We start from the raw sequence: 24,688 nt of genomic DNA, 5'->3' as shown, positions 1-24,688 counted from the left end.
TGCAGGGCCTACACAGACAGACAACATTCACACACTAGGGCCAATTTAGTGTTGCCAATCAACCTATCTAATTAAGGACACTTATTTTGCGTGTCTAGCTTGTGTGATATTGTGTGCTTAGCTGTTGTGTAGCTGCTAGCTCCTAGTGCCCTATAGCTTACCATGTTTACCTTTTGTAAATGATGTGAAAATACAAGACCCATCTTGTGTGCTTATTGGAGGACATTTAAATGTTAACTGGCTGTTCAGCTTTGCACAAGTAAACACGCTGCAGGACTGCTTTTATCGGAGCGCTTACAACGGCGATATTAAATGAAAGCCGATACAATCTGCTTGTTTTTTGCTGAGATCGAATCGATATCCGATATCAATATCCGATCAGGACACCCCTAGTGACACATTCATGTACAGATGTATGAATGTTGGAGAATCCAGCGTCACGCTTTGTTCACCAAACAGCTGTCCTTAAGTGACAGAAGCTAAAAAGCAGTAACTGTTAGGTCTTTAGATCCACAAAGGCAAAAAATAATATTCCCATTCCCCTCTAACTCCAGCTAAAGCAGGGTACGCACATTAAGATTTTCTAAATCTGAAGAGTTTTATTATCGGTAAAAGACACACGTGAAGATAAAAAGGCATTGAACATTTTTGAATGTTATGTGTCTGGTGTGCTCCAATAATGTCAGCACAGCACATCACACACAATGACTTTGATCAGAATCTAGTCCTCCATGCTTGAAATCTTGCATGATCAAATGTGAGCTAACAAAACAAAGAAAAAGAAACATAGCAACAAAGTGGATAACACAACCTGCAACATTGAAGAGGACTAATGATGTAATGATATAAAAAATGTATATCACAGTTATTGTGACCAAAATTACCACATTATTATTGCGGCATTGTTGAATGTCCACGTAACATATTTATACACACTGATATCTTTTAACCAAAGTTTTATTTCGAAAAATTACACACAACATACTTTCTTGACGGATGATACGTTAGATATTGTCCTAGATTCTTAAAAGTCGTATGTTTATTTGAGTGTTAAATTTGTATTTTTCCATCCATTCATTTTCTACCGCTTGTCCCGTTCGGAGTCGCGGGGTAATTTTTTTTCCATTTTAATTTGTAAAAGTTTTAGAATTTTTTTTTTCATTGATAAAGGCAGATTTGTTTTTACACTTTGCTTCACGTACAGTTTACAGTTTAAACCTTATTATGACTATTTTACTTTCTCTAGTCAGGTTTGGGGCAGCACGGTCGGACAGGGGTTAGTGCTTTTGCCTCACAACTAGAAGGTCCTGAGTTTGATCCCTGGGCTCAGGGTCTTTCTATTGTGTGAATTTGAATGTTGTCTGTTTATCTGTGTGGGCCCTGCCATGAGGTGGCGATTTGTCCATGTTGTACCCCGCCTTCCGCCCGAATGCAGAAAATAGGCTCCAGCCCCCCGTGACCCCAAGACGTACAAGCGGTAGAAAATGGATGGATGGACAGTCAGCTTTGATGGTCTTCATGGCGCTCCGCCAGTACTCACCAAACCATTAAATCTCTACCGTGTTTAATTGACTGATTCAGCCTTTTCTTGTGGTGCAAATGAGATTGGTGTTTTGTGCTCATTGAAAGACTGTATTCCTGTGATATGTTTCTTTAATTAACTTTGTCAGGGTCATTGTAGCGGTTACATTTACATCCATGTGGCGTTACTGACAACTAATGACCAGTCAGAGTGTGGTACTACATATCAATCACTCTTTGTAAAAGAACAATGCCTGATAGTTGTGTAAAATTCTAACGAATCAGATTGGACAATGAAAAATACTTAGTTAGGGCTTACACAGAGAGTGGCTTACACAGAGAGTGGCTGTGCCAGCAACCTGAGGGTTCCTGGTTCAATCCCCACCTTCTACCAACCTCGCCACGTCCGTTTTGTCCTTGAGCAAGACACTTCACCCTTGCTTCTGATGGTTCGTGGTTAGGGCCTTGCATGGCAGCTCCCGCCATCAGTGTGTGAATGTGTGTGTGAATGTGGAAATAGTGTCAAAGCGCTTTGAGTACCTTGAAGGTAGAAAAGCGCTATACAAGTATAGCCAATTTACCATTTAACTAAGCCCTAACATATACACAACCCTGAAAAGTTGAAAATATACTCTTGGGCCCCTTCTAGTAGATCAACAATTTAAACGGACAAAAAGTATAACAAGCTTATGCATAAATACACTCGGCATAACACCTTACAACCATGCCCTCTCTATTCAAGAGTGGACTTAAAACAAATAAATATGATAAAGCTTATAGTCATGGCTGACTTAAGCATCGTGTCATCGTGTAGTTATGTTTCCTGCCAGAGAATCTACCTTTTCCCTTCCCTCTCTTTTATGTTGACCTGTTTACATTCATATGTTGACTATTTATGTTACAAACTTATCTACCTGTTCACATTCATATGCTGTTTATGTAAGTAACAACCCGATCTCTCTCTCCCCCTGTCGTAAGTACTAGCTGCAGACGCTGATGCTTCAACCCCTTTCATTATTTTAGTAGTCGGGGAAACCTTACTGCAACAAAATTCTAAATCTAAATTTGTATTAATGTAATATCATTTAAATTAATATTGATATTATACAAATAATTTATAATAATACATGACAATAATCATTTGGAATAAATAGGCAATCAAATTGTATCTTTACGTACCTAGATTCTTCTGGTTCATGTTGGAGCTCCAGATACTGAGTGGCTTCCGGTGCTGTCAGTGTGCCGTCCTTTTTTTCCTCCAGAGATGCAATGTGGGATGCAGTAGACAGGTGGCTGTAGGAGAGACAGCTGTTGTTGGAGGCAGTGGCCCCTTGCTGTGCATGGTAGCTTGAGGTACCACACACTGAATGGAGAGAGCCCAAGTCCTCTGTCATCTTTGTTGAGCGACTGGATCTGAAAAGAATGCAGAAAAAATCATCAGTATATGTATATATTATATTTTTTAGACAGTCAGGTTACACGGGACCTTATTGTGCTTTTCTTCTTGTGCCACTACTTTGCTGCCATGATTGTATTATCTGGGTAGTAGAAGACCCATTAATGACCTATCTTCAGTGTTTTAAGGGGGCACAGACACCAATCTCATTTACTGAGTTGTTCGGGTGTTGTCTAACGAAACCGAAAGTTAACTTAAGCATCTCCCTTCGTCTCGTTCCTGGTACCTTTTACCACCATCCAACCATTTAGGATATTATGAGTGTTTGTTTGCAAAGATAAAAATAGAGTGTGTACTCATTGTGCTTTGACCTTGGATAGAACAATGAACTCCCTATGCATTCCACTCTGCTTTAGTGTGGACAAAAATCCCCTATAACAGTATTATCTCAGCATGAACATGAAGTTGTAACTACCCCGTGAATACACCAAACTCACAATTAAAAACAAACACACACTCAACATACCAACTGAGCTAATATGTTTGATTGAATGTGGAAATACTAAAGCGGTACTACTACCATAAGGGTTATCATGGCTGATTTCTATGCAGGTAGCCTGGGTTCAGTCAATGTTTGTATAAAGGTTGTCTGTCTCTAAAGGGACTTGTCCAGGGTGTATTCTACTCTGATCGGGATACCTGGTAGAAAATAGATGGATGGGTTGTTCTTTGTGCATTTTACCCTTCATCTGACGTCACACTGTGAGTGTCTGGAGCTTCCTCCAAGTGTAATAGCCCTGGTGGTGGCCACATGTCCAATAGGTGTAGGGATGTAGAGTAATGCAGCAGCCGAGGACAGCCAGAACCTTGAGTATACCCTTGATATACATACAGATATAAAACTTGGCATCACGTGAATTTATTTAAAGTTCTTGGATACAGTTTTTCAGAACACATAATTATAATTGCTGGATTAAGAGATATTAAGGGAGTTTACCTGATGGGATGTGACTGAATCTCTGTTTGCTGACACGAGGTGGACCAGCCTGGTACCCGGTTGCTACGATTGGGACACTGCTCACTGCGTGCAACTCTGCAAATTAAAATTTGGTTTATATATTTGAGGAACATTCTTTCATTAGATATTAAATATATATTTTTCTCTACAATGTGAACTTAACTGGTGCAAATAATTTTAGAGGTGTCCTGTCTTGTATTAAGGCATAGAGTCTGCTATTGCCACAATGCCTAATTCATGTCTATTAAAGAGATGGCAATATTGGTATGTATTCATAGTCAAATTTTTGCCTGTATTTTGCAGTTTTTTATGTTTGGGGTGGTTTGGCTCAGATGGTGGAGCGGCATTGCCAGCAACATGAGGGTTCTTGGTTTGTATCCAGCTTCTGCAGTCCTAGTCACGGCCGTTGTGTCTTTGAGTAACACAGTTCACCTACTTTGCTCCTGATGTGTAATGGTTAGCGCCTTGAATGCCAGCTTCTGCAATCAGTGTGTTAATGTGTGTGGGAATGGTTGAATGTAATATATAATGTAAAGCGTTTTAGGTATCATTTCAGGAATAGTAAAGCACTACATAAGTACAGACCATTTCCATTTCCATTTCAAAACCATTAAAGCTATTTACACAAAATCAAAGCAGTTTTGTGCTTTACATGTTGTTCCCTTGCTGTAATGAACCGTGACCTTAAATCTGCAACCGTGGCATTTCCCCATTGTGGTATGAAAAAAAGTATATTCTATCCTATCATTGATGTATAGAGGTAGGAGTCAACATACAAATACTTCGGTCTACAACTGGACAATAAGAACATTTGCACAGTGTAAACAAGAAGGACTTTTTGAGGAGACTTGCCTCCTTTAATGTTTGTTCTGTCATGATCTCACACAACAGTTAATTTCACTGTCTTGTATCATTTCCTGTCCGTCGCTCTTATTTTTATTTCCCGCTCCTGTTTGCCTCCATTTCCGACCACTCCTCTGGTCAGAGCGCTGGCTCCCTCACCTGTCCCTGATTGCTAATCAGGACACACTTGTTGGTTGCCAGTCAGAATGCATTTTATGCAAACTCTGTCCTTTTTTTCCTGCACTTGCAAACCTGTCTCTGCATTTTGGGGTCACAACATTTGCCACCATGTACGACCGTACCATGCTCCAGGCTCTGTGCATATATTTTCTATATGCAGCAGTCTGTTGGGGCAGACACACATAGGCTTGACCCTCTTATCCGGAGAGTAGGCTCTGTGGTAGGTATGAGCTGGAGTTTGTGGAGGCAGTGGTACAACAGAGGACACTATCTCAATTAGGCTCAATCCCCAATAACTCCAGCCACATTGTCCTCTCTCACCAGAGAGCTGTCCCAGATTCCCCTTGTTGCACTGTTCAACTGAGAGGTTCCCCTGCTGGCCCCACTATGGACTGGACTCTCACATTATTAACTGTATCCACTCGGCATCCATTGCACCAGTCACCAAGGTTTCTCGTTGTTCCCAGTGGGTTGAGTTTTTTTCTTGCCCTGATGTGAGATCTGAGCCAAGGATGTCGTTGTGGCTCGTGCAGCCCTTTGGGACATTTGTGATTAAGGACTATATAAGTAAACTTTGATTGATTGATTGAGAGGCTTGAACATTTCTTTGGTATCGTGTGCCATGAGGCTTAATAATGCTGCTATTTCTGGAAGGGGAAATGGATGTTATTGCCCTACTGTATATGCACTTTATATTGTATTTTTAAAAAACTTGTAGTTTACCGTTAGTAATATATTTTATTTTATTTTTAGTAGTGCCAATGTATTATTAATCTTTCTTGTGTATTTTCTAATACTGTTTTAGTGAGTTAATGCTGTTTTTAATTCAAAATAAATAAAAGTTTGTGTAGACGTTATCTCTGCATGAGAACAGACCACCTCACAATTTTCTTCGGGATTCAGAAAGTACCACTTCACCTTTCCATTACAAAAAACAAAGGAACATGACTGTAGGTATAGTACCAACAAAGTGGTCATAATGTAATAAACAGATTCACCTTGCTTGATGTGGCTCTTTTCCCTGAGCACACCCATCTTGGGCTGAGGTCGAATGGACTGTTTCCATGGTAATGCATCCCGACAAGTGTGGGGCGAGGTCTTGGGGGCAGACTGAGTGAATATCTGAATGGTCTCAGCTCCTTGCTGTTGTGGCAGACCGTGAGGCATTTTAGGGCATTGTCTGGGACTGTTGAAGGTCTTTAGCCCGTTTCCCATCAGATCAACATAAAAGGTGCCGTAGACACTGCAGCTGTCAGTCACAACTGGAAAATCTGGGTTCAAACAGCCTGGGTCCTTCTTGGTTGGCACTGGAAAACCTGATGAAATCAATGTATACAAAGAAAATGTGTTTTAACATCCTTGTTTGCTGATGTGTATTGCAAAATGGACCACAATCAAAAGGCAACAAATACTAGACTATACATTGAAACATTACAAACAACATGAATGATAAGATGCATCTTGGGAGTTTATTGCGTCTGCGTGTGTAAAACTAATACAACTACAAGAAAGTCAGAAATAATCAATTTTTAAAACGTAACCACTGTAAACACTCAACTGTCCCGTTTTGATTGAACTCATATATTTCCCTTGTTTCCCCACGCTTCTTGACTTCTTAACTTTGATCTATGAAATATGGCCCAGACATCCGCTTCCATGTCCAACATCACACGCATGTGCAGTAGCGTTAAGGACGTTCAAACGCAGTACTCACTTGTGCTGCTAATCCCAGAGTGTTTGTGACCCTGAACCCACAAGTCTTGGTACTTCTGGTTAAACGCTGGTCTCCAACTCCCAGAAATCCAAGGAGAGTCTGGAACTGTTATCCTAAATCCCATAGTAGAAAATGTTTAATATGTTGAGGGTTTTTGTCTTTTCCTTACACATTTACAGTTCTTAAATATTTAGTCTATCAAAGGACATATTTTACCTGTGATTTATGAAGAGATCTTCAGTGGCTAATCTATGCAAACCTGAGAATGGGAAAAATCACAAAAGCATGCTAAATAAGTAACAAGGGGATAGTAACTGGTAACTGTTTAATATTTCCTAATGATGTTCCACACTTTTAGCCCGGTCACGTCCTGGTATGAGGTGACACATCTTGCTGTGGCGTTTTAGAAGACAGACAGCTGCAACCATTAAAATGAACCACAAGAGGGCACCGATGCTGCCAATCAATATCGGGTCCTGAAGCAGGGCCAAAAAGGTAGACTGATCCAGTCTGTGGCTGTCTGTCTCAGAGGTAAAACCAATCTGTGGGTCTTTGATACAAAAAAGCAAATTAACTCCATTAAAACGTTAATTTTGGAATAACACAGTAAAAAAGATACAAACAGTAATTTGATTTTCAAGTTTCAATTTGCTTACTTATGACGACTCCATGAGGGTCACTGAGGATTCCTACTCCAGCACCATTGACTGCGGCAATAGTAATCCAGTAGCGTTTCCCTGGTTGCAGGAAATAAACATCAAGACTATGCCGGCTGCTATCAACTGTCCAGTTTTGGTACAGTTGCTCATCCGACTCCACGCACCACACCTGAATACAATCATTTGCATTAGGTTTGAAGGACTGGGTGAGAGAGGGTTTCATGTAGTTGCAATCATGACGAATTGTCTTGAAATCTATTTGCGTAATTTGCATTTGCAGCATATGAGAACACAGAACTAAATAATTGATTTGTAAATAAACATTTCATAGAAACACGTCTTTGAATCATACTTTGCTCGGCACAGGCATCAATTTTCAAAAATGTTGTGTGTGGGTGGTCATAAATCTTAATAGGTTTAATAATAAAGTCTAATTTGTTCAACATTTATCACTGAGCTGATAAAAATAACTGTGCTGTCTAGATATTGTCGGATTGTATTACATTTCTGAGTCTCATTTGCACGTATTCATTAATTTTATTTTGTAGGTGTGTTGCTTTAGTCTGGAAGTAGTCTTTGTCATTAAGTTAAATGTACCAGTTTTGTTTTTGTTGAGCCCTAAAAAGTGTTTACACTCTAAGTAGTGTACTTATTACATACCAGCTGTTTGTCACATGCATTTAGTTAGTTAGCACTTAGTGCAATTGGCCGCGTGAAATTGCTACTGCCAATTAATAGCATGTATATGGCCTATCCAATGTAAATTAGCATCAAGCAAGCTCATTTAGAACAGTGGAACCTTACTTTTGAGTGCTTTCTACCCGGCATGCTTGCTTTGTTGGCATGGAAAACGTCAACATTACCTAGAAGCAGTCTACTACGAATATGCCTGTTTACCCGCCAAGTGAATGAGGCGGTCCTGGGTCTGCTACTGGATGTAACATCACGTACAACAAATATATGGAAATATAGAACTGTTTGATTTTAAGTGAATCGGTACCCGGCAGTACTGACGGAATTTGGTCGTTATCTATAAAAGTACTGAATTCAATACCCATCCCTAATCACAAGTGAGGCTCTGTCTTACATGCCACCCACTAACCGCAAGTCCCTGCCTTAAACCATGTACTCATTGTACTGTAGTCTGTACTATTATACAGTTATGCAATATACTTTACATATTTTGCTTTATTATAACATATGTATTAATCATTACTGACAGAAGGTGAATGAGATAGGTTTTCTCAAAAAATAGGCCCTATTTTCGTGGGAGAAAAATGCACAAATTGGTGGGTTTTCTCCACAAATAAAAATGACACATTTTACAGGTAAACTCAATTTCACCATCTTTAAACTTTTGTCTATTTGAATGTTTCCGTACTTTTTGCACACTTTGCTGTTCACAACATGTGACATTGTTTTTAATTTTCCCATAACTGCATGCAGTTTATTTTTCTGAAACTCTTCCAGTTTTTCTGTATCTTTGTTGCAACCTGCCGATGACACTTTGTGGCACTCAGGTCTCAGTGGCCTGCACTTCCCTCTGAGAACATCTTGTTTCAAACTTTACAATGGCGAGGTACTGTTTATGAATTTTGTCTTTGGCGTTGTCTTTGACTTATGATGTCAAAATGTTAACAGCATGATGAAGATGAGTCTGCATACCAACTAAATTGAACCAGAAAATGTATTAGCGCATTCACATTATTGTGAATTTTGTTATTCAGCTCATGTTAGATAACTAGTTGTGTAAGAAGTATTGAACAGTTGAATATGTGTGTTATGTGCCTTCTACCTTAGCCAACATGAATTTAATGATGGACTTAGAACTAACCCTACTTGAATAAATTGCCGGACTATACAGTTTTGATAAAGTTTTAGCGAAACGAGCTTTAAATTAGTTTACCTGGTAACCCTGTATGATCCCATTGAGAGATTCCAAAGGAGGAGGCTCCCAGTTTAGGTGGATGGAGTTATTGTGATTATGGCTGACAGTTATTGAAACAGCCAGTGGAGCAGCACTGGGCACTGCAGATAAAAGTCAATAGTTAAATAAAAATGTATTTTATTAATACTATGTAATAGCAGAAATATGTTCACCTGTCTCTGGGACTGTGAGGAGACGGGTGTTACTCTCCCGTCCATACAAGCTGCTGCCATATGGACGAACCTTAAACTCATACTTGTAGCCTCTTTTTAAGGGGCCAACCTGTGTTTGAAAGCTCGGCACTGTTGCTTTTTTTGCAACCCAGTTTGAGCTGGCAGGTAGCAGGGAACGATAGAGAACTTCAAAGCCATCAAGGTAATGAGGTTGAGTGAGGACGGACTGGAGCTAAAAACAAAACATACACCAAATGAACGAACATGTTCTCTAAAACTATCTGGAACAGTTGTTACATACCTTCCACTCTACTTGTGACATATTAGACCCTGGGTGCATGATGCTGACGTTTTCCAGAGTAGCACGCAGGGCAGACAATTCTTTGTGGAGGTCTTTCTGTTTTGTACTGGAAGCTGTACGGAACACACAGACCTATATCGTTACTGTATTTCATGACATATAAATTCATAAAACTGAGAAAAAAAACAAGATCGTCATTTTTGGTGAGCCTGATCTCTTCTCTAACCTTAACAGTGCTCTTGGTTTATTATGGTTCTACTCTCGCACTTATGCAAAAAGTCTTGGTGTTATTATTGATAATTATTTTAAACTTGACAAATAAGCTCAATGATAAAAACTGCCTTCTTCCAGTTTAAACTACTTTAGAAGGTCGAATCATAACCTTCCCATAAACTAGTTAGAAACAGTTGTGCATGCACAGATAACATCCCGCTTTGACTACTGTAATTTTCTCTATTTTGGCATTAATTAGTCCTCCACTCGCCGTTTGCAACTGGTCCAAAACGCCGCTCGAGACCTGCTCACAGGAAAGCAGAAAAAAGAGCACGCCGCTACCGCACTGGTTTCTCTACACTTGTTGCCTGTTGTTTTTAGAATTAAGTTTAAACTTTTATTGTTTGTTTTTAAATCTCTCCGTAGGCTGGCTCCACCATATTTATCTAACTTATTTATACTGCTCACCCTGATCAGAACTCTAAGGTCATCTGCCCAAAGTCGAGACTAAAGACCAGAGGAGACAGAGCTCTGGCTGGAGTCCTAAACTTTGGAATGCTCTCTCAAAATGTTTAAATGTTCTTTAAAAACACACTTATTTGCACTGACGTTTAAAACAGGCAGAGCTGGAGATGTTATTGACATATTTATGTTTAAATTTATACTTTTTTATAATTTTGATGAATATTTCTTATTTTATATTATTTAGTGCTGATTTTAACAATGTATGTGTAGTGCTAATTTAGTTTTTACCATTTAATTGATTGGTGTATTTAGTCGTGTTTTTTATATAGAATGTTCTGTACTTATTGTGATTTTTAGTAAAAAAAAATTGTATCTTTTACCTTTCTTTTTAATCTGCACATCACTTTGGGGCAGACGTGGCTGTTTTTAAATTATGCTATATAAGTACATTGACTTTGATCTTGAATACAATACAGTGGTAGCTTGGTTTTTGTACGCACCACTTTTTAGTATGATTTGGTTTTCACCAAAAGTTTGGGTTATCCTACAGCCTAACACGCATCATGAACTAGTCCTTGTATCTGCAAATCCTTCTGCGGAATTAAAAAGTTAAAGTTAAAGTACCAAAGATTGTCACGGCGAAATTATTCTCTGCATTTGACCCATCACCCTTGATCACCCCCTAGGAGGTGAGGGGAGCAGTGGGCAGCAGCGGTGGCCGCGCCCGGCAATAATTTTTGGTGATTTAACCCCCAATTCCAACCCTTGATGCTGAGTGCCAAGCAGGGAGGAAATGGGTCCCATTTTTATAGTCTTTGGTATGACTCGGCCGGGGTTTGAACTCACAACCTACCGATCTCAGGGCAAGTGCCCAAACAAAAAATCCCACGTGTTTGTGATTAAGTCTCAGCAAAAATGAATAGTAGTTATTTTAGAGTTCATATCCTATAGACCAGGGTAATTCAACTGGTGGCCCAGGGGCCAAATTCGGCACGGGAATGAGACCAGACCAGACCATTAATTCAAAATAGCCACCCTTTGCTCTGATTACTGCTTTGCACACACCTGTGCAGTGAAAACCATTTCAGGTGACTACCTCATGAAGCTCATTAAGAGAATGCCAAGAGTGTGCAAAGCAGTCATCAGAGCAAAGGGTGGCTATTTTCAAGAAACTAGAATATAAAACATGTTTTCGGTTATTTCACGTTTTTTTTGTTAAGTACATAACTCCACGTGTTCATTCAGAGTTTTGATACCTTCGGTGACAATCTACAATATAAATAGTCATGAAAATAAAGAAAACGCATCTAATGAGGAGGTGTGTCCAAACTTTTGACCTGTACTGTATATATATATATACATATATATATATACACATTAGGGCTGTCAATGTTAACGCATCAACGCATGTGATTAATTTTTAAAAAATTGCGTTATCGTGTTATCAATGGAATAATATTAATCACAGTGTTTGTTTTGACCGCCAGATGGTGGCAGGCAATGATCACGTCGCATGCCAGAGTGATGATAGTTAGAGCGATGTGATTTGCGCCCTTCAAAACAAACTCAAAAGGAACTACAGATACAACTGAGGTAATTAGTTGGTATTGCAGCAAAAGTCTTTCTTATCATTGCGCACATCAAGAATGGTGTCACTAGCATGAATGCTACATGGACAGCAAACAGAGGACAACTAACTATGCTGGCTGAGTTTACTTGCGTTTAACACAGATCACATATTTCCAGTTGTTTCATTACAGCACGTCCGAAAAGGAGTAAGAATAAGCAGAGCTTATTTATTGCTATACCTTTTCAAAACATAGCAAGATACTGTACATCTATATTTAGTTTGTTATCCCTTCCATCTGAAATAGAAATAGACTGACAGATATTGAAAAGTAAGCTTTAGACAACCGGTGAGCCTAACTCCGTAATAAACTTATGACGTCTCTCGGGCCGAACAGAAGACGCCGGCGGGCAGCACTTGGCTCACTAGCCAGAGTTGAAACAACCCTGGTATAGTGGTTTGGAATCCTGGTTTTCACCCAGGTAACACAGATTTAACTCAGGTATGGAAATTAGTTCCTTCAGATCAGTACTACCTGATTCATTTCAACCTCACAATGTTATTTTTATATGAGGTTAATTATGGTAGTCCCCCTGAGTGTGGCTAGTCATCTTGCATTTTCAGTCTCATATGGCACAGCAGTTTAGATTCCTGGTATGATAATAGGTTCTTTTAGATCAGCACTACCTGATTCTCCTCAAACTCATTGCATTATCTATCATCCCAGTTAAACTAGTATGAGTGTTTTGTCGAAGGTTCATGTAGGCAAGTCAACATTTACAGGCATTGTCATATATTTACAAGTGGTTAGGATACTTGGTTGTCAACCAAGCAGCCCAGGTTCTACACGTCTGGGTTCTACTAGACTAGGAGCTAGAACTGCAGTCATGTGACATTACTAACACCTCTTGACCAGTCAGTATGCAGTACTACATATCAAACACAATATGTTTATTTGTCTCTTGAAAAAAGACATAAAACGTTGTAGATTGTACTGATTTCCGGCTTTGGCAAAATCTGATAAATCAGATTCGAATATAAATAATCCCTATTCAAAGACAGCCCGAATACTGACAATACTATGAATCAGTAGGGATGATACTTGAAACCAGTTTTCCCGGTTGTTCTTTTTTTTAATTTTTTTTATTTTTAATGAATTTATTAATCAATCAACAGAACAATACACAACAATACCACAATAATGCAATCCAATTCCAAAACCAAACCCGTCCCAGCAATGTTAAGAATAACAACAAACAGAGCAATTGAGAGCAATTGAGGACACACAAACATGACACGGAACAATACAAATGTAGTGAAACAAAAATTAACATTATCGACAACAGCATCAATATTAGTAATAATTTCAAAATAGCAATGATTAAAAAAAAAACTCATTGATATTATCATTAAAAACATTAATAAAAAATAATAAAAAAATTAGAAATGAACAATAGTGTCAGTGGCCCACACCTGCATCACATCTCACAAGCTTGACAATACACTGTGTCCAATATTTTCCACAAAGATATAATAAGTCATATTTTGGTTCATTTAATAGTTGAAACAAATTTAAATAATTGATCCCATATTCAAATATATGACTCATTATTATCTAAACTAAATGCAGTTTGTTCTACTGATATCATCTCCATAGCTTGTGTATACCAATCAGTATGAGTTGGACTATCAACAGCTATCCATTTTTTAAATATTACCCTTTTTGTTATTATGCATATTGAAAGAAAAGCATTTTTACTCTTTGATGACACATTACTAAATTGATGTAGATCCCCAAGAATACAAGTTTGCAGTGTCATTGGGATGTTTATATTAAGGAATGTGATTGCTTCTTTTGTTGTTTTCAACCATAACTCTTTTATTCTCTGACATTCCCACAATAAATGAACAAGATTTCCCTCAGCTGCCCGACACTTCATACATAACTTGCTATCTACTACACCAATTTTAAACAGCTGAGAAGATGTAAAATACTATCTATTCAATATCTTAAATTGAGTCAGTTTATCTTTAATGATTCTAAAGGGCTTATTGGCATTTTTCCAAATATCATTCCATGATATGTCTCTTTCATCTAAAATGTCCAAATCCATCATCCATTTCCGAACACATGCATCATTTGCATTTCTAGTGTGGTGTTCATTTATTATTCCATAAAATAGTTTAATTCATTTCTTAATTGTATCTTGATTAAAAAGTGCATCTTCCAGTTCATGGCTATTTAAAGACATACTTTCAGAGGATATGCATTTATTTACAGCGTGTTTTAAAGAGATAAAATTTAAAAAATGATTTCTGGGTACATTATATTGTTCAACTAAATCATTGAACGATTTAAAAGAGTTTTTATTAATAATATGATGAGGTTTAGTAATACCTCTGTCTTTCCATGTTGTCCATTTAACCACATTTTTATTAATTATGATAATAGGATTGTACCAAAACGGTTGATTTACAGATTTCATTGGGTTGATTCCTAGTATTTTCTGGCACAGTTTTAGAATGTTAAAGGTGGCTTCTATTGGACTCTGCCTCAATTCATTAGGTATTTTTTTAATATAATATAAGCTCCCCACATCAATGTCCAAATTCATTAACATATTTTTTTCTATGTTGATCCAATCTTTATCTGCAGAAGAATGAAATAAGTGGCTTGCTTGTTCACAATCGAAGGAGATATAATAATGTAAGAAGTTTGGTAATTGTAGTCCTCCTTTATCTTGTGTACAAGACAACCTTAAGTATGAACATCTGGCCTTCTTTCCACACCATATAAAATGTGATATCATTGTATGTACTTTCTTAAACCAACTTTTTTAATTAGGACAGGCATCATTTTCAGTATATAATTAACTGCTGGCAGTATACTCATTTTTACTATGTTCACACGACCCCAAAGTGATATTTGGAGACGTGACCAGCGTTCCATTTTGGATTCTATCTTATTTTTTAAATGTTTAAGATTTAGATCTCTACTTGCATAAAGGTTTGGTGTAATATGTAGTCCTAGGTATATGATTTCTGCCTCTTTCCATTTAATTTTGGAGTTCTGAACTTATGATTTCTTGCAGTGTTTATTAAGTGGTAATATTTCACATTTGTCCCAATTGACTTTATACCCTGATAAACAGCCATATTCAGTGATGACATTATTGATATAGTGAAGAGAGGAGTTAACATGTGAAAGGTAGAGAAATATGTCGTCACAATACATCGACAGCTTATTATACTGAGAGCCAATTTTTATACCATGAATATTATGTTCACTTCTTATTTTTGCAGCTAAGGGTTCAATAACCAAATTAAATAATAATCCAGATGCAGGACATCCCTGTTTTACTCCTCTTTTTAATGAAAAAGGTTCTGAAATATGATTATTGGTTTTGACTGATGCCATGGGTCTTGTATAAAGCATCTTAATCCATTGTATAAAATTATCTCCAAATCCAAATTTACGTAATGTGCAAAACATAAATGACCAGTTTATGCGGTCGAATGCCTTCTCCGCATCAACAGTACATACTGCTGTGGGATAAGGGACACTTCTAGCATAGTAAATAACATTGAACAATTTCCTTGTATTGTCTGAAGATTGTCGACCTACCATGAAGCCAGTTTGGTCAGTATGAATTAATTTTCTTATTACATTTGATAATCGTGTGGCTAAGATTTTTGCCAATATTTTATTGTCCATATTGGCTAGGGATAAAGGACGATAATTACTGCAATTCAATGGGTCTTTATCCTTTTTATGTATCAATGAGATATGAGAAAAATTGAAGGTTGGAGAAAACAATTGTTTATTAAACGAAGATTGGTACATTTGTAATAATAGAGGAGACAAATCTTCACTGAATATTTGATAAAATTCCGTATTGTAGCCATCAGGGCCAGGAGATTTATTTTTTGCAAATGAATTTATAGCTTTTTGAATTTCCATTAATTGTATAGGTTCCTCCAGAAATTGTATGTCATGCTCTGATAAGGATGGCAGTTGTATTGCGTCTAAATATGATTGCATAGCTTCTATGCTACAATCTTTCTCAGGCTTATATAAATTTGTATAAAATGTTCTAAACGTTTCATTGATTTGCTTGGGATCAACAGTAATACTACCATCTGAAAGTTTAATATTAGATATATGATTTCTAGTCATCTGCTTCTTTAATCTTAACGCAAGGAGCTTTCCAGCTTGTTCGCCGTATTCATGAAACTTTAATTTTGCCCTATTAATTTTATATTCAACCTTTTGCTTTATTATATTATCATATTCCATTCTTTGTTTGCAAAGTTTGATCCATGTTTCCTAATTATACTGTTTGGACAATGTGTCCTGCAATTGTTTGATTCCATTCAATAATTCATTTTCTTCAGCACGTTGTTTTTTATTCTTAAAGCTTGCAATCCTAATAAGTTCTCCTCTTACACAACATTTAAGTGCTTCCCATATTGTGGAAATGTCAGAGACAGAATTTTGGTTATTTTTAATAAAATCTGAAATAAATTCTTTAATTCGTAATTTATTTTCCTCACTGTCTAATAAAGAAATATTAATTTTCCATTGTTTGAATTGGAAAGCGACATTGATTGATTGATTGATTGAGACTTTTATTAGTAGGTTGCACAGTGAAGTACATATTCCGTACAATTGACCACTAAATGGTAACACCCGAATAAGTTTTTCAACTTGTTTAAGTCGGGGTCCACTTAAATTGATTCATGATACAGATATATACTATCATATATACTATCATCATAATACAGTCATCACACAAGATAATCACATTGAATTATTTACATTATTTACAATCAGGGGTGTGGAGGGGGGTGGGTGGGGGGTGGTCATAGAGAGAGAGAGAGAGAGAGAGAGAGAGAGAGAGAGAGAGATCAGAAGGCATAAGAAAAAGAAAAAGTATCTGCAGGAGGAAAGCTTACGTCGATTTGAATTGGACTATGATCAGAAATAATTATTGGGTGAATTTTAGCCTGCGCGTTTTCTACAATTGCCTTAGGAACAAAGAACATATCAATTCTTGAAAATGACTGATGTATGTTTGAATAAAAAGTGTAATCCTTCTCATATGGATTTAAGGTTCTCCAAATATCTATTAGGTTAAGAGTTTGCATTATTTTCAGAAGAGAAAAAACAGATTTCTTGGGTTTAACGATCTTACCAGTTTTATCAATATTTGGATTTATTGTTAAATTTAGATCTCCACCCATAATTATATCAGAATCAACATAATCTGCCAATTTGAGCTCCATGTCACCAAAGAAAGAAGGTTTATCATCATTGGGTGCATATAAGTTTACCAATGTGATATTGTTATTATCTATATAGCAGTTAATAATAATATATCTACCCTCTGGATCTAAAAATACACTATTTATAATATAGTTAATCTTTTTGTTAAACATTATAGCAACACCAGATCTTTTAGAGGACAGTCCAACACCAACTATCTCACCAACCCATCCTTTTTTCAGATATTTTAAATGTTCAGTTTTAAAATGGGTTTCCTGTAGAAAAGCTATATCAGTAGAAAGGTTGTTTAGATGCTTTAGAATTTTTCTTTGTTTCACCTGTTCATTTGCACCTTTTTACATTCCAAGATATAATTCTCAAACATTTTCCCGGTTGTTCGATAAGAAAAGAACCGAGTCCTCGGACACGAATCCCTTTTTGAGAACCGGTACCCGTTATCGAGACCACTATAGTAAAGAAAAAGAGTTGCTTCTTTATTCGAATCCGTGGGAACGAATCCCGTCCCGACCAGAAATGCCCCGTGTGACATCACAAGAAATGACGTCACATAGCTCAGTCATTAGGAGCAGATAGCGAAAGCAGGAAAAAAATGGACCAGAAAAAGCACTCCAAGGTGTAATAAAATTCAAAACTAAAGGTATAATCCACTGAATAACTTTACTGAGAGATTTGAGCAGGGTACAAACACATGACCAACACTTTTACGACCAACCGGAAACATAGCAACCAGGCTAGCAACGCACCTCCTTTACGGCAGCTGTCGCAACGTTCTTAAAGCAACCGCAGCACATACATATATATACAACATACATCTCCCTTTTTTAACTTTTGTTTTTCTTTCCTTGTAAACAAAACAAAATCACACTGTATATGTGTTGTCTGTCTAATTATAAATAATGCAGACGAGGCGTGTTGACTGAGTTCTTGACGTTTACTTTCACAGTGTGCTCATAACCTCATTCTTAGCTGCCGGTGGCGACATGCAACAACACTTTTCGGGGCTACTGCGCATGCTCGTGACTCCCGTTGCATGCTGGGTAGTGTAGTTGTTATTTTCCCTAGCTCATAACATCACATCTTTCACATATAAAGAAAGATTTTAACTCAATAAAGTGTATTTGTCAAGACATGGACTAAGATGCAGTTTCCTGCGTGTGTTGCTTTCCCGAGATGCAAACGAACTGAAGCCGACATGGCGTGCAGGTGAGGACATTTTTAATATTTTAACTCAAAAGGGTATAAACAAAAAGCGCTCACAGCGGAGGTAAAAAACTTGACTATGAAAACAAAAGGCGCGCACAAAGGCGGAGAACGATAAACATGAAACAAAAACTTACTTGACATAGAACTGTGAACATGGCATGAAGCAAAACGATGATAACGTGCAGAGCATAAATATGATGTCGCCAGAAAGACCAACAGAAAAACAATGGACTTAAATAACACATGATTAACAACAGGTGCGTGACTCAAAACGTGAAACAGGTGCGTGACATGACAGGTGAAAACTAATGGGTGACCATGGAAACCAAACAAAACAAGGAAGTGAAACCAGGAACTAAAAAAAGAGTCCAAAAACCAAGCAAAACAAAAACATGATTAACACAGACATGACAGTATTTCTTTTTTTAGCTTTAACTTTTCATTTTTTAGCATTGTAACCACATTTGCAAACAACTTTTCTCTTCATAGAATTTTCTTTCAATAAAGAAATAAAGTGCAAAAATGTCAAAGCATCATAACAAACAGTTATGTCAAATAGCAGCAGAAGTGCACTTTTTGGAGAGCTGTATTATTTTCAGTTTTGTGCCCAAGGGACTGATTTTATTTAACACTATATTACTATTTATACACCTATAGTGATCACAGAGACAGAGACAGGTTGTTTTTGTGTTACTGTATATATTTGTTTTTCTGAAAAATCCCACTTAATATACTTTGGGTAACAACAGTCAGTATTTATTTATTTTATTTTATTTTTTTAGGGGGGTTAACAGTCAATATTTATTTATTTATTAGATTTTATTTTTTTCTTATATAATAAAAGTGAGCTTTTGTTAAACCAAATATTGTGTGTTTTTTTCCATATACAACAACCTATCTGGACTCGATAAGAGAATCGATAAGGAATCGGTTCGATAAGAGGATTCGATAATAGGCTCGAACTCGATAATTTCTTATCAAACATCATCCCTATAAATCAGTGTAAAAAAGAAAAACGTAATTATGTAAATACTGTACTGAACAGTTTAGACGTGCATTTTAAGTGGTTACCTCAATTCAACACATATCTACTGTAAACTTGTTTGTTTTTTTACAAAAATAAAATGCTTAAATAAGGGAAACTTGAAATGAGATAAATGTTGTCTGAAACGATATGGTGAAAAATACATCTTGACATTAGTTTACCTTCAACGAATAAGTGTGCGGTGGCAGTGACCACACCTACATCATTGACTGCGGTGCAGGTGTACTTGCCAGCATCTTCCATCGTCAGATAATGCATCTGGAGTGTCTGGTCTGGGTTCACAAGATACCTGTGCAAAGACAGATGTTAGTTTTGTTAATGGGCTCTTAATTAGATGTACTAAAACTTGGGTTTACACATTCACATCACAGATTATTTTGATGGTCAATGTGCAAAAAAGTTTATTGGCAGAATTTTCTAATTTAGTGGATTTTGCTTAACATAGTTTTATGCCACCATCCAAACTAAAATCCACCAATCAGAAAACCGAGCAGATAGATGGTTTTGAACTTTGATCAATAGTATATTAAATATTATCAAACATGTATTAACAATATGTCTCTTTGGAATAATCTTAAATTGTATCTAAAATAAATATAAATAATGAGTCTATATACAATCTATGGAAACTAAACAATCCTTAATTTCAGTCACAGGACTTTTAAAATATACTTACTCACTTGCCATTACAGAACAGATGTTTGTAACAATCTATCAGTTTACTACTTAACTGCTTATTTGTCCATATTTTGATTTATGGGGTGCCTGCCCACTTATCAAGTTACTGTTTGGCGAAGAATATTGTTTAGAGAATACTTGTAAGAAAATGCAGTTAAAGTACTGTTTTAAGAAAAGATACAAGTTGTTTAGGATGTTTGTTTACCTTTATGAAGCAAGAGCTTGCTGCCAGTTAGCAAGATCAACACAAAGTCATAGCTAGGGATGTAACAATTACCTGTAGTAATGATAAATTGTGGTAATACATCAGACCGTTAAAATTACCCTTTTAAATTCTAATTATTGTAAAACTGTAATTGATAAAGTGCGTTTGATAAACTCACAGCACAGTGATATTGCTCATTTCCTGGAGAAGCAGCAAGTGTGCTAATCGTTAGCTAGCTTAAATGCTAACATAAAAACAAGACACATTAACGTCATTGTCCATTACAAATGTCATACCCCAATCTAAAGTTGTATCAACACATAGCTGTTTGCGCAACTAACATATTATATTGTGTACATTGAACCTACAGAATGTGCCTACATAGGCCATGTCCACAAGAACACGGATAGTTTTAAAAACGCATATCTGGGGTTAAAACGATCTCCATCCACACAAGTGTAGTTTCAAAGCTGTCAACGTGTACACACAATTGCATAGGTCAGCTGTCATGCACATTTTGTCCAATCAGAATCCTGGAAAAGCAGCCACAGCTAAAGCCCACAGACGTGCATGTGCATCTGCAAAACTCTCATAGAATTATAACGCAGTTAATCATCAATATATGTTTAGTTTTTTCTGCCAAGAAAAGTGCATTGTGTGTGTAAGTTTATTTATTTGAAATCTTGGTTAAAAAAATTAAATTTTTGTGTGTAAGTGCTTTTTGAGCACACTCAACAATATCGCGATAATAATGACAACCGTGATAATTTTGGTCATAATTAATGTGAGGAATCGTTACATTCCTAGTCCCAGCTATCCCATATATCTACTGAAAGAACTGAAACAATATTATTCTTAAAGTACTTTTAGGAAAGCACTGGTACTTTGTTATTGTACTGTGTGTGTAGTATATTAGCTCTGATCAGTTGTGCATGTTGTAGTTGTCAATACCTGCCATTGGGCAGTGGCCCCTGCTCTCTGCTCCAGACCACAGCAGGTGGAGGGTCACCTTTTGCTTGGCAGTAGAACTGGGCAGACTCCCCCATTCTCACCGACACGTTTTCCGGCTTCAGCACCAAAACTGGTTTTGCTGCAGAAAGGCAGATATTATCTTCATGTGGAATTGCATTTGCACTGCACTACACTCAAAAACATTGGGCCTTATTCACAAACCATTCTTGAGATTCGATTTTTATTTTAGTCATACAAATTTTCTTGTAAAGAAAGTGTAATTTCTACACACACAGCAGTATTCTTACCAATGTATAGTACTTTTGTGAGTGTTCAAATGTGTTAATAGATGTACTGAGCTATGCTGTCCAGTAGATATCTTGTTTTCTTACAAGAGGTGTGTGAGAAAAGAATGTTTTCTTACACTACACAGTGTAATAAAACAAGGTAACAACTGGACAGCATAGCTCAGAACACATTTGTGAAACAATTAACATCTTGTGTTTTATTTGCAAGTACTGTACTGTATCATATAGTAGACGTTGCACGCAGTTGCAATTCCAAGACTTTAGATGGCAGTCGTGTAAAGACTACAGTCAGGAAGTCTTGTCTTTTGTTGAGTCCTACAAAGTGTTTGAACTGTAAGTATTGTATTTATGCCACACCAGCTTTTGATTGTAACGTGCGTCTTAGTTGTAGTTTTCATTATCAAATTTGGAGGTGTTGAAATCAAAATTTAAATTAGAATTAAGATGGCACATTTTAAAAAGTAGAGCCTTACTGTACTTTTAAGCGCCTTCTTCGTGCTTTGTTGGTATGGAGTATTGTCATATTACTTAGAGGCAGTCCGGCTGAGTCAGCTGAGTGCTTGGCTGCTTGTTTCCTGGCTAAATGCTTGAGCCGGTGCCGAGTCTGTGACCCAATGTGAAGTCACGTACAACAATGGTATCAAAATATGACGTTTGATTTTACAAGCCTGCAACCAAGAGTACTGACAGACTTCGGTTGATACCTATAAGATTATCGAATTACTCATCTAGAGTGTTAACGTGTTAAATGATTTCAAAAATGTGTTCTTAAGTTAATTTCTAATTGTAGGTGTGTTTTAATTAGCATAGTGTAAGGAGAAAACTGTGACGACCGGGTGCGGTTGTGCGTTCTCTCAGGAATGCAGATCGGGCTGCGGACACAGCTTGCAGGTAAGCAATGATTTATTAAAGCATAAATCAGACAGTAACAAATAAACACGTGCTCATAGCACTAAAAGTACAAAACTAAAAGAGCTAGCGTGGGAGCTAGGGTAAAACACTAAACAGAGCCTTTAGCGTGGAAGCTAGCAGGCTACCAGAGCCTTTAGCGCGGAAGCTACAAGGTTACAGAACAGGAACAGAAGTCGTCAACTGTCGTGCGGACACAAACTACGATGCAACACAGACTGAATGAAAAGGCAGGCTTATATAATTAAGACAATAATGAAAAACAGGTGTGCGCCGGGAACACCCGCGGCAGGTGAAAGTAATCAGTAACTATGGTAACCAAACTCAGAAGTGCTTAAACAGGAACTAGAAAGAGAGCAAGACTAATAGAAAAACACAAGTGACTAGAAAACGTAAACAGAAATATGATCCGGGCAGCGGATCATAACAAAAACATTGATAGTTAAAGTTAAAGTTATAGTACCAATGATTGTCACACACACACTAGGTGTGGTGAAATTTGTCCTCTGCATTTGACCCATCCCCGTAATCACCCCCTGGGAGGTGAGGGGAGCAGTGGGCAGCAGCGGTGCCGCGCCCGGGAATCATTTTTGATGATTTAACCCCCAATTCCAACCCTTGATGCTGAGTGCCAAGCAGGGAGGTAATGGGTCCCATTTTTTATAGTCTTTGGTATGACTCGGCCGGGGTTTGAACTCACAACCTACCGATCTCAGGGCGGTTGTGAGTTCAAACTTATAAGAACATGAGATGGAAGTGTCATGTGCACATGAAAATGCAGTTCTTTTTTGTTTAACAATAAATAGCCTTATTTTTTACAATTCTCACCAAGTTAAATACAACTAAATGTCTTATGTAGGGAACAGGGGACGTCATCTATGCTAATTAAGAGCTGCAGGCTAATTATTAGGTTGAGCACAACAAATTGTGCACCGAACTTTTCCTAAATCCCACTTCGAGTTTCTCCTAAAGGGGAACTGCCCTTTTTGTTGAAATTTTGCTCATCTTATACAATCGTTATGTAAGAAAAGAAGACATATGTTTTTGTTTTTTGATGCATTCTTTAAATAAACATCATTAAATAAACGGAAATAAAAGTCTGCTTCCAATTGAGTCAATTCTGCCCAGAAAGCCCTCTAAATAACCATCCAAAAAGCACCAACAATACTATTTTTACATTTCGTGACTTGAATATTAACCAAGTATGACTGATACTGTTATTATAAGCGCTAACACATTTTTAGCAACGCATTGTCACGAGCTAACGAGTTTGTGTGGCTAGGTTGACATCATCAGCTGGTGAGCTGCTTTTTCACCTTTGTGAATGTCTTGCGTTTTTTAAATTAATGCGCCACCGTATGCTTAAAATGGTCAAAATATGTAAATATTACATGTTATTTTGAATGTCCCTGTTACTACATTATAAATATACTTACAGTGTGTATAAACAACCTTAAAGGGGGTGTTTGAATGTTTTTTAAGCGCTTTATAGGCATAATATCCTAAATAAACTTCAACCAACAATAGAGCGACTCCCATAGGCTAAATTGTACGCAAACTTTGGCTCGCATTTATTTACGAGTTAGAATGCATTAAAAAAAAATAAAAAAATTATTGTCTTACATAAGGATGGGGAATGATAGGCAAAAAATGTTTTTAAAAGTGCAGTTTCCCTTTTGGAGCTACAGGTTAGTTGGTGCCAATGAGCAAGGCTATTGTTAAGAACATATTTTGTAAAGCAGGCCCATTGTGTACAAATGCTGTATTGCCAATTAATAATAATTTGAAATTGAGACATCTAACCAAGCACAGACAGACGTGCTGCTCTGCTCTCTCGCACTCCCATAGTGTTGCTGGCCACACACACATAGGCACCAGAGTGGTTCTTCTTCGCAGGATCGATGATAAGCTTCCCATTCAACTCCTGTAGTACAAACAAAACACCCTCATAGTAAGTACAGTGGAGAAAGACATCATATCAAAAGGAGTTGAATGATATAACAAAAACACAATAAAATCTAACATACCGTAGGGCGCACCGGATGATAAGGCGGACGGTCGATGAGCAGGTCTATTCAGTATCATTTTCATACAAGAGGCGCACCGGATTGTAAGGCGCATTAAA

At 37.2% G+C, this 24,688-nt stretch overlaps 1 protein-coding gene across 1 annotated transcript in view; it reads right to left on the bottom strand.

The window, feature by feature from the left end:
• The window catches only part of robo4 (roundabout, axon guidance receptor, homolog 4 (Drosophila)), a 67,921-nt gene that overhangs the window by 20,580 nt on the left and 22,653 nt on the right, over positions 1-24,688 (bottom strand). The window contains exons 4-17 of the mRNA XM_062048297.1: positions 24,367-24,487; positions 21,347-21,485; positions 19,674-19,801; positions 9,733-9,845; positions 9,432-9,663; positions 9,238-9,359; positions 7,329-7,500; positions 7,025-7,222; positions 6,889-6,931; positions 6,673-6,785; positions 5,957-6,274; positions 3,915-4,010; positions 3,660-3,795; positions 2,701-2,934 (exon numbers count right to left, since the gene is read on the bottom strand). Coding sequence (XP_061904281.1) covers positions 2,701-2,934; positions 3,660-3,795; positions 3,915-4,010; positions 5,957-6,274; positions 6,673-6,785; positions 6,889-6,931; positions 7,025-7,222; positions 7,329-7,500; positions 9,238-9,359; positions 9,432-9,663; positions 9,733-9,845; positions 19,674-19,801; positions 21,347-21,485; positions 24,367-24,487 — 2,165 coding nt within the window. The remainder of the gene's footprint in view (positions 1-2,700; positions 2,935-3,659; positions 3,796-3,914; positions 4,011-5,956; positions 6,275-6,672; positions 6,786-6,888; positions 6,932-7,024; positions 7,223-7,328; positions 7,501-9,237; positions 9,360-9,431; positions 9,664-9,732; positions 9,846-19,673; positions 19,802-21,346; positions 21,486-24,366; positions 24,488-24,688) is intronic.

This window comes from Entelurus aequoreus, linkage group LG05 (genome assembly GCF_033978785.1).
Source record: "Entelurus aequoreus isolate RoL-2023_Sb linkage group LG05, RoL_Eaeq_v1.1, whole genome shotgun sequence".
Lineage (NCBI taxonomy): Eukaryota > Metazoa > Chordata > Actinopteri > Syngnathiformes > Syngnathidae > Entelurus > Entelurus aequoreus.
This window is presented reverse-complemented; position numbering and strand designations above follow the sequence as displayed.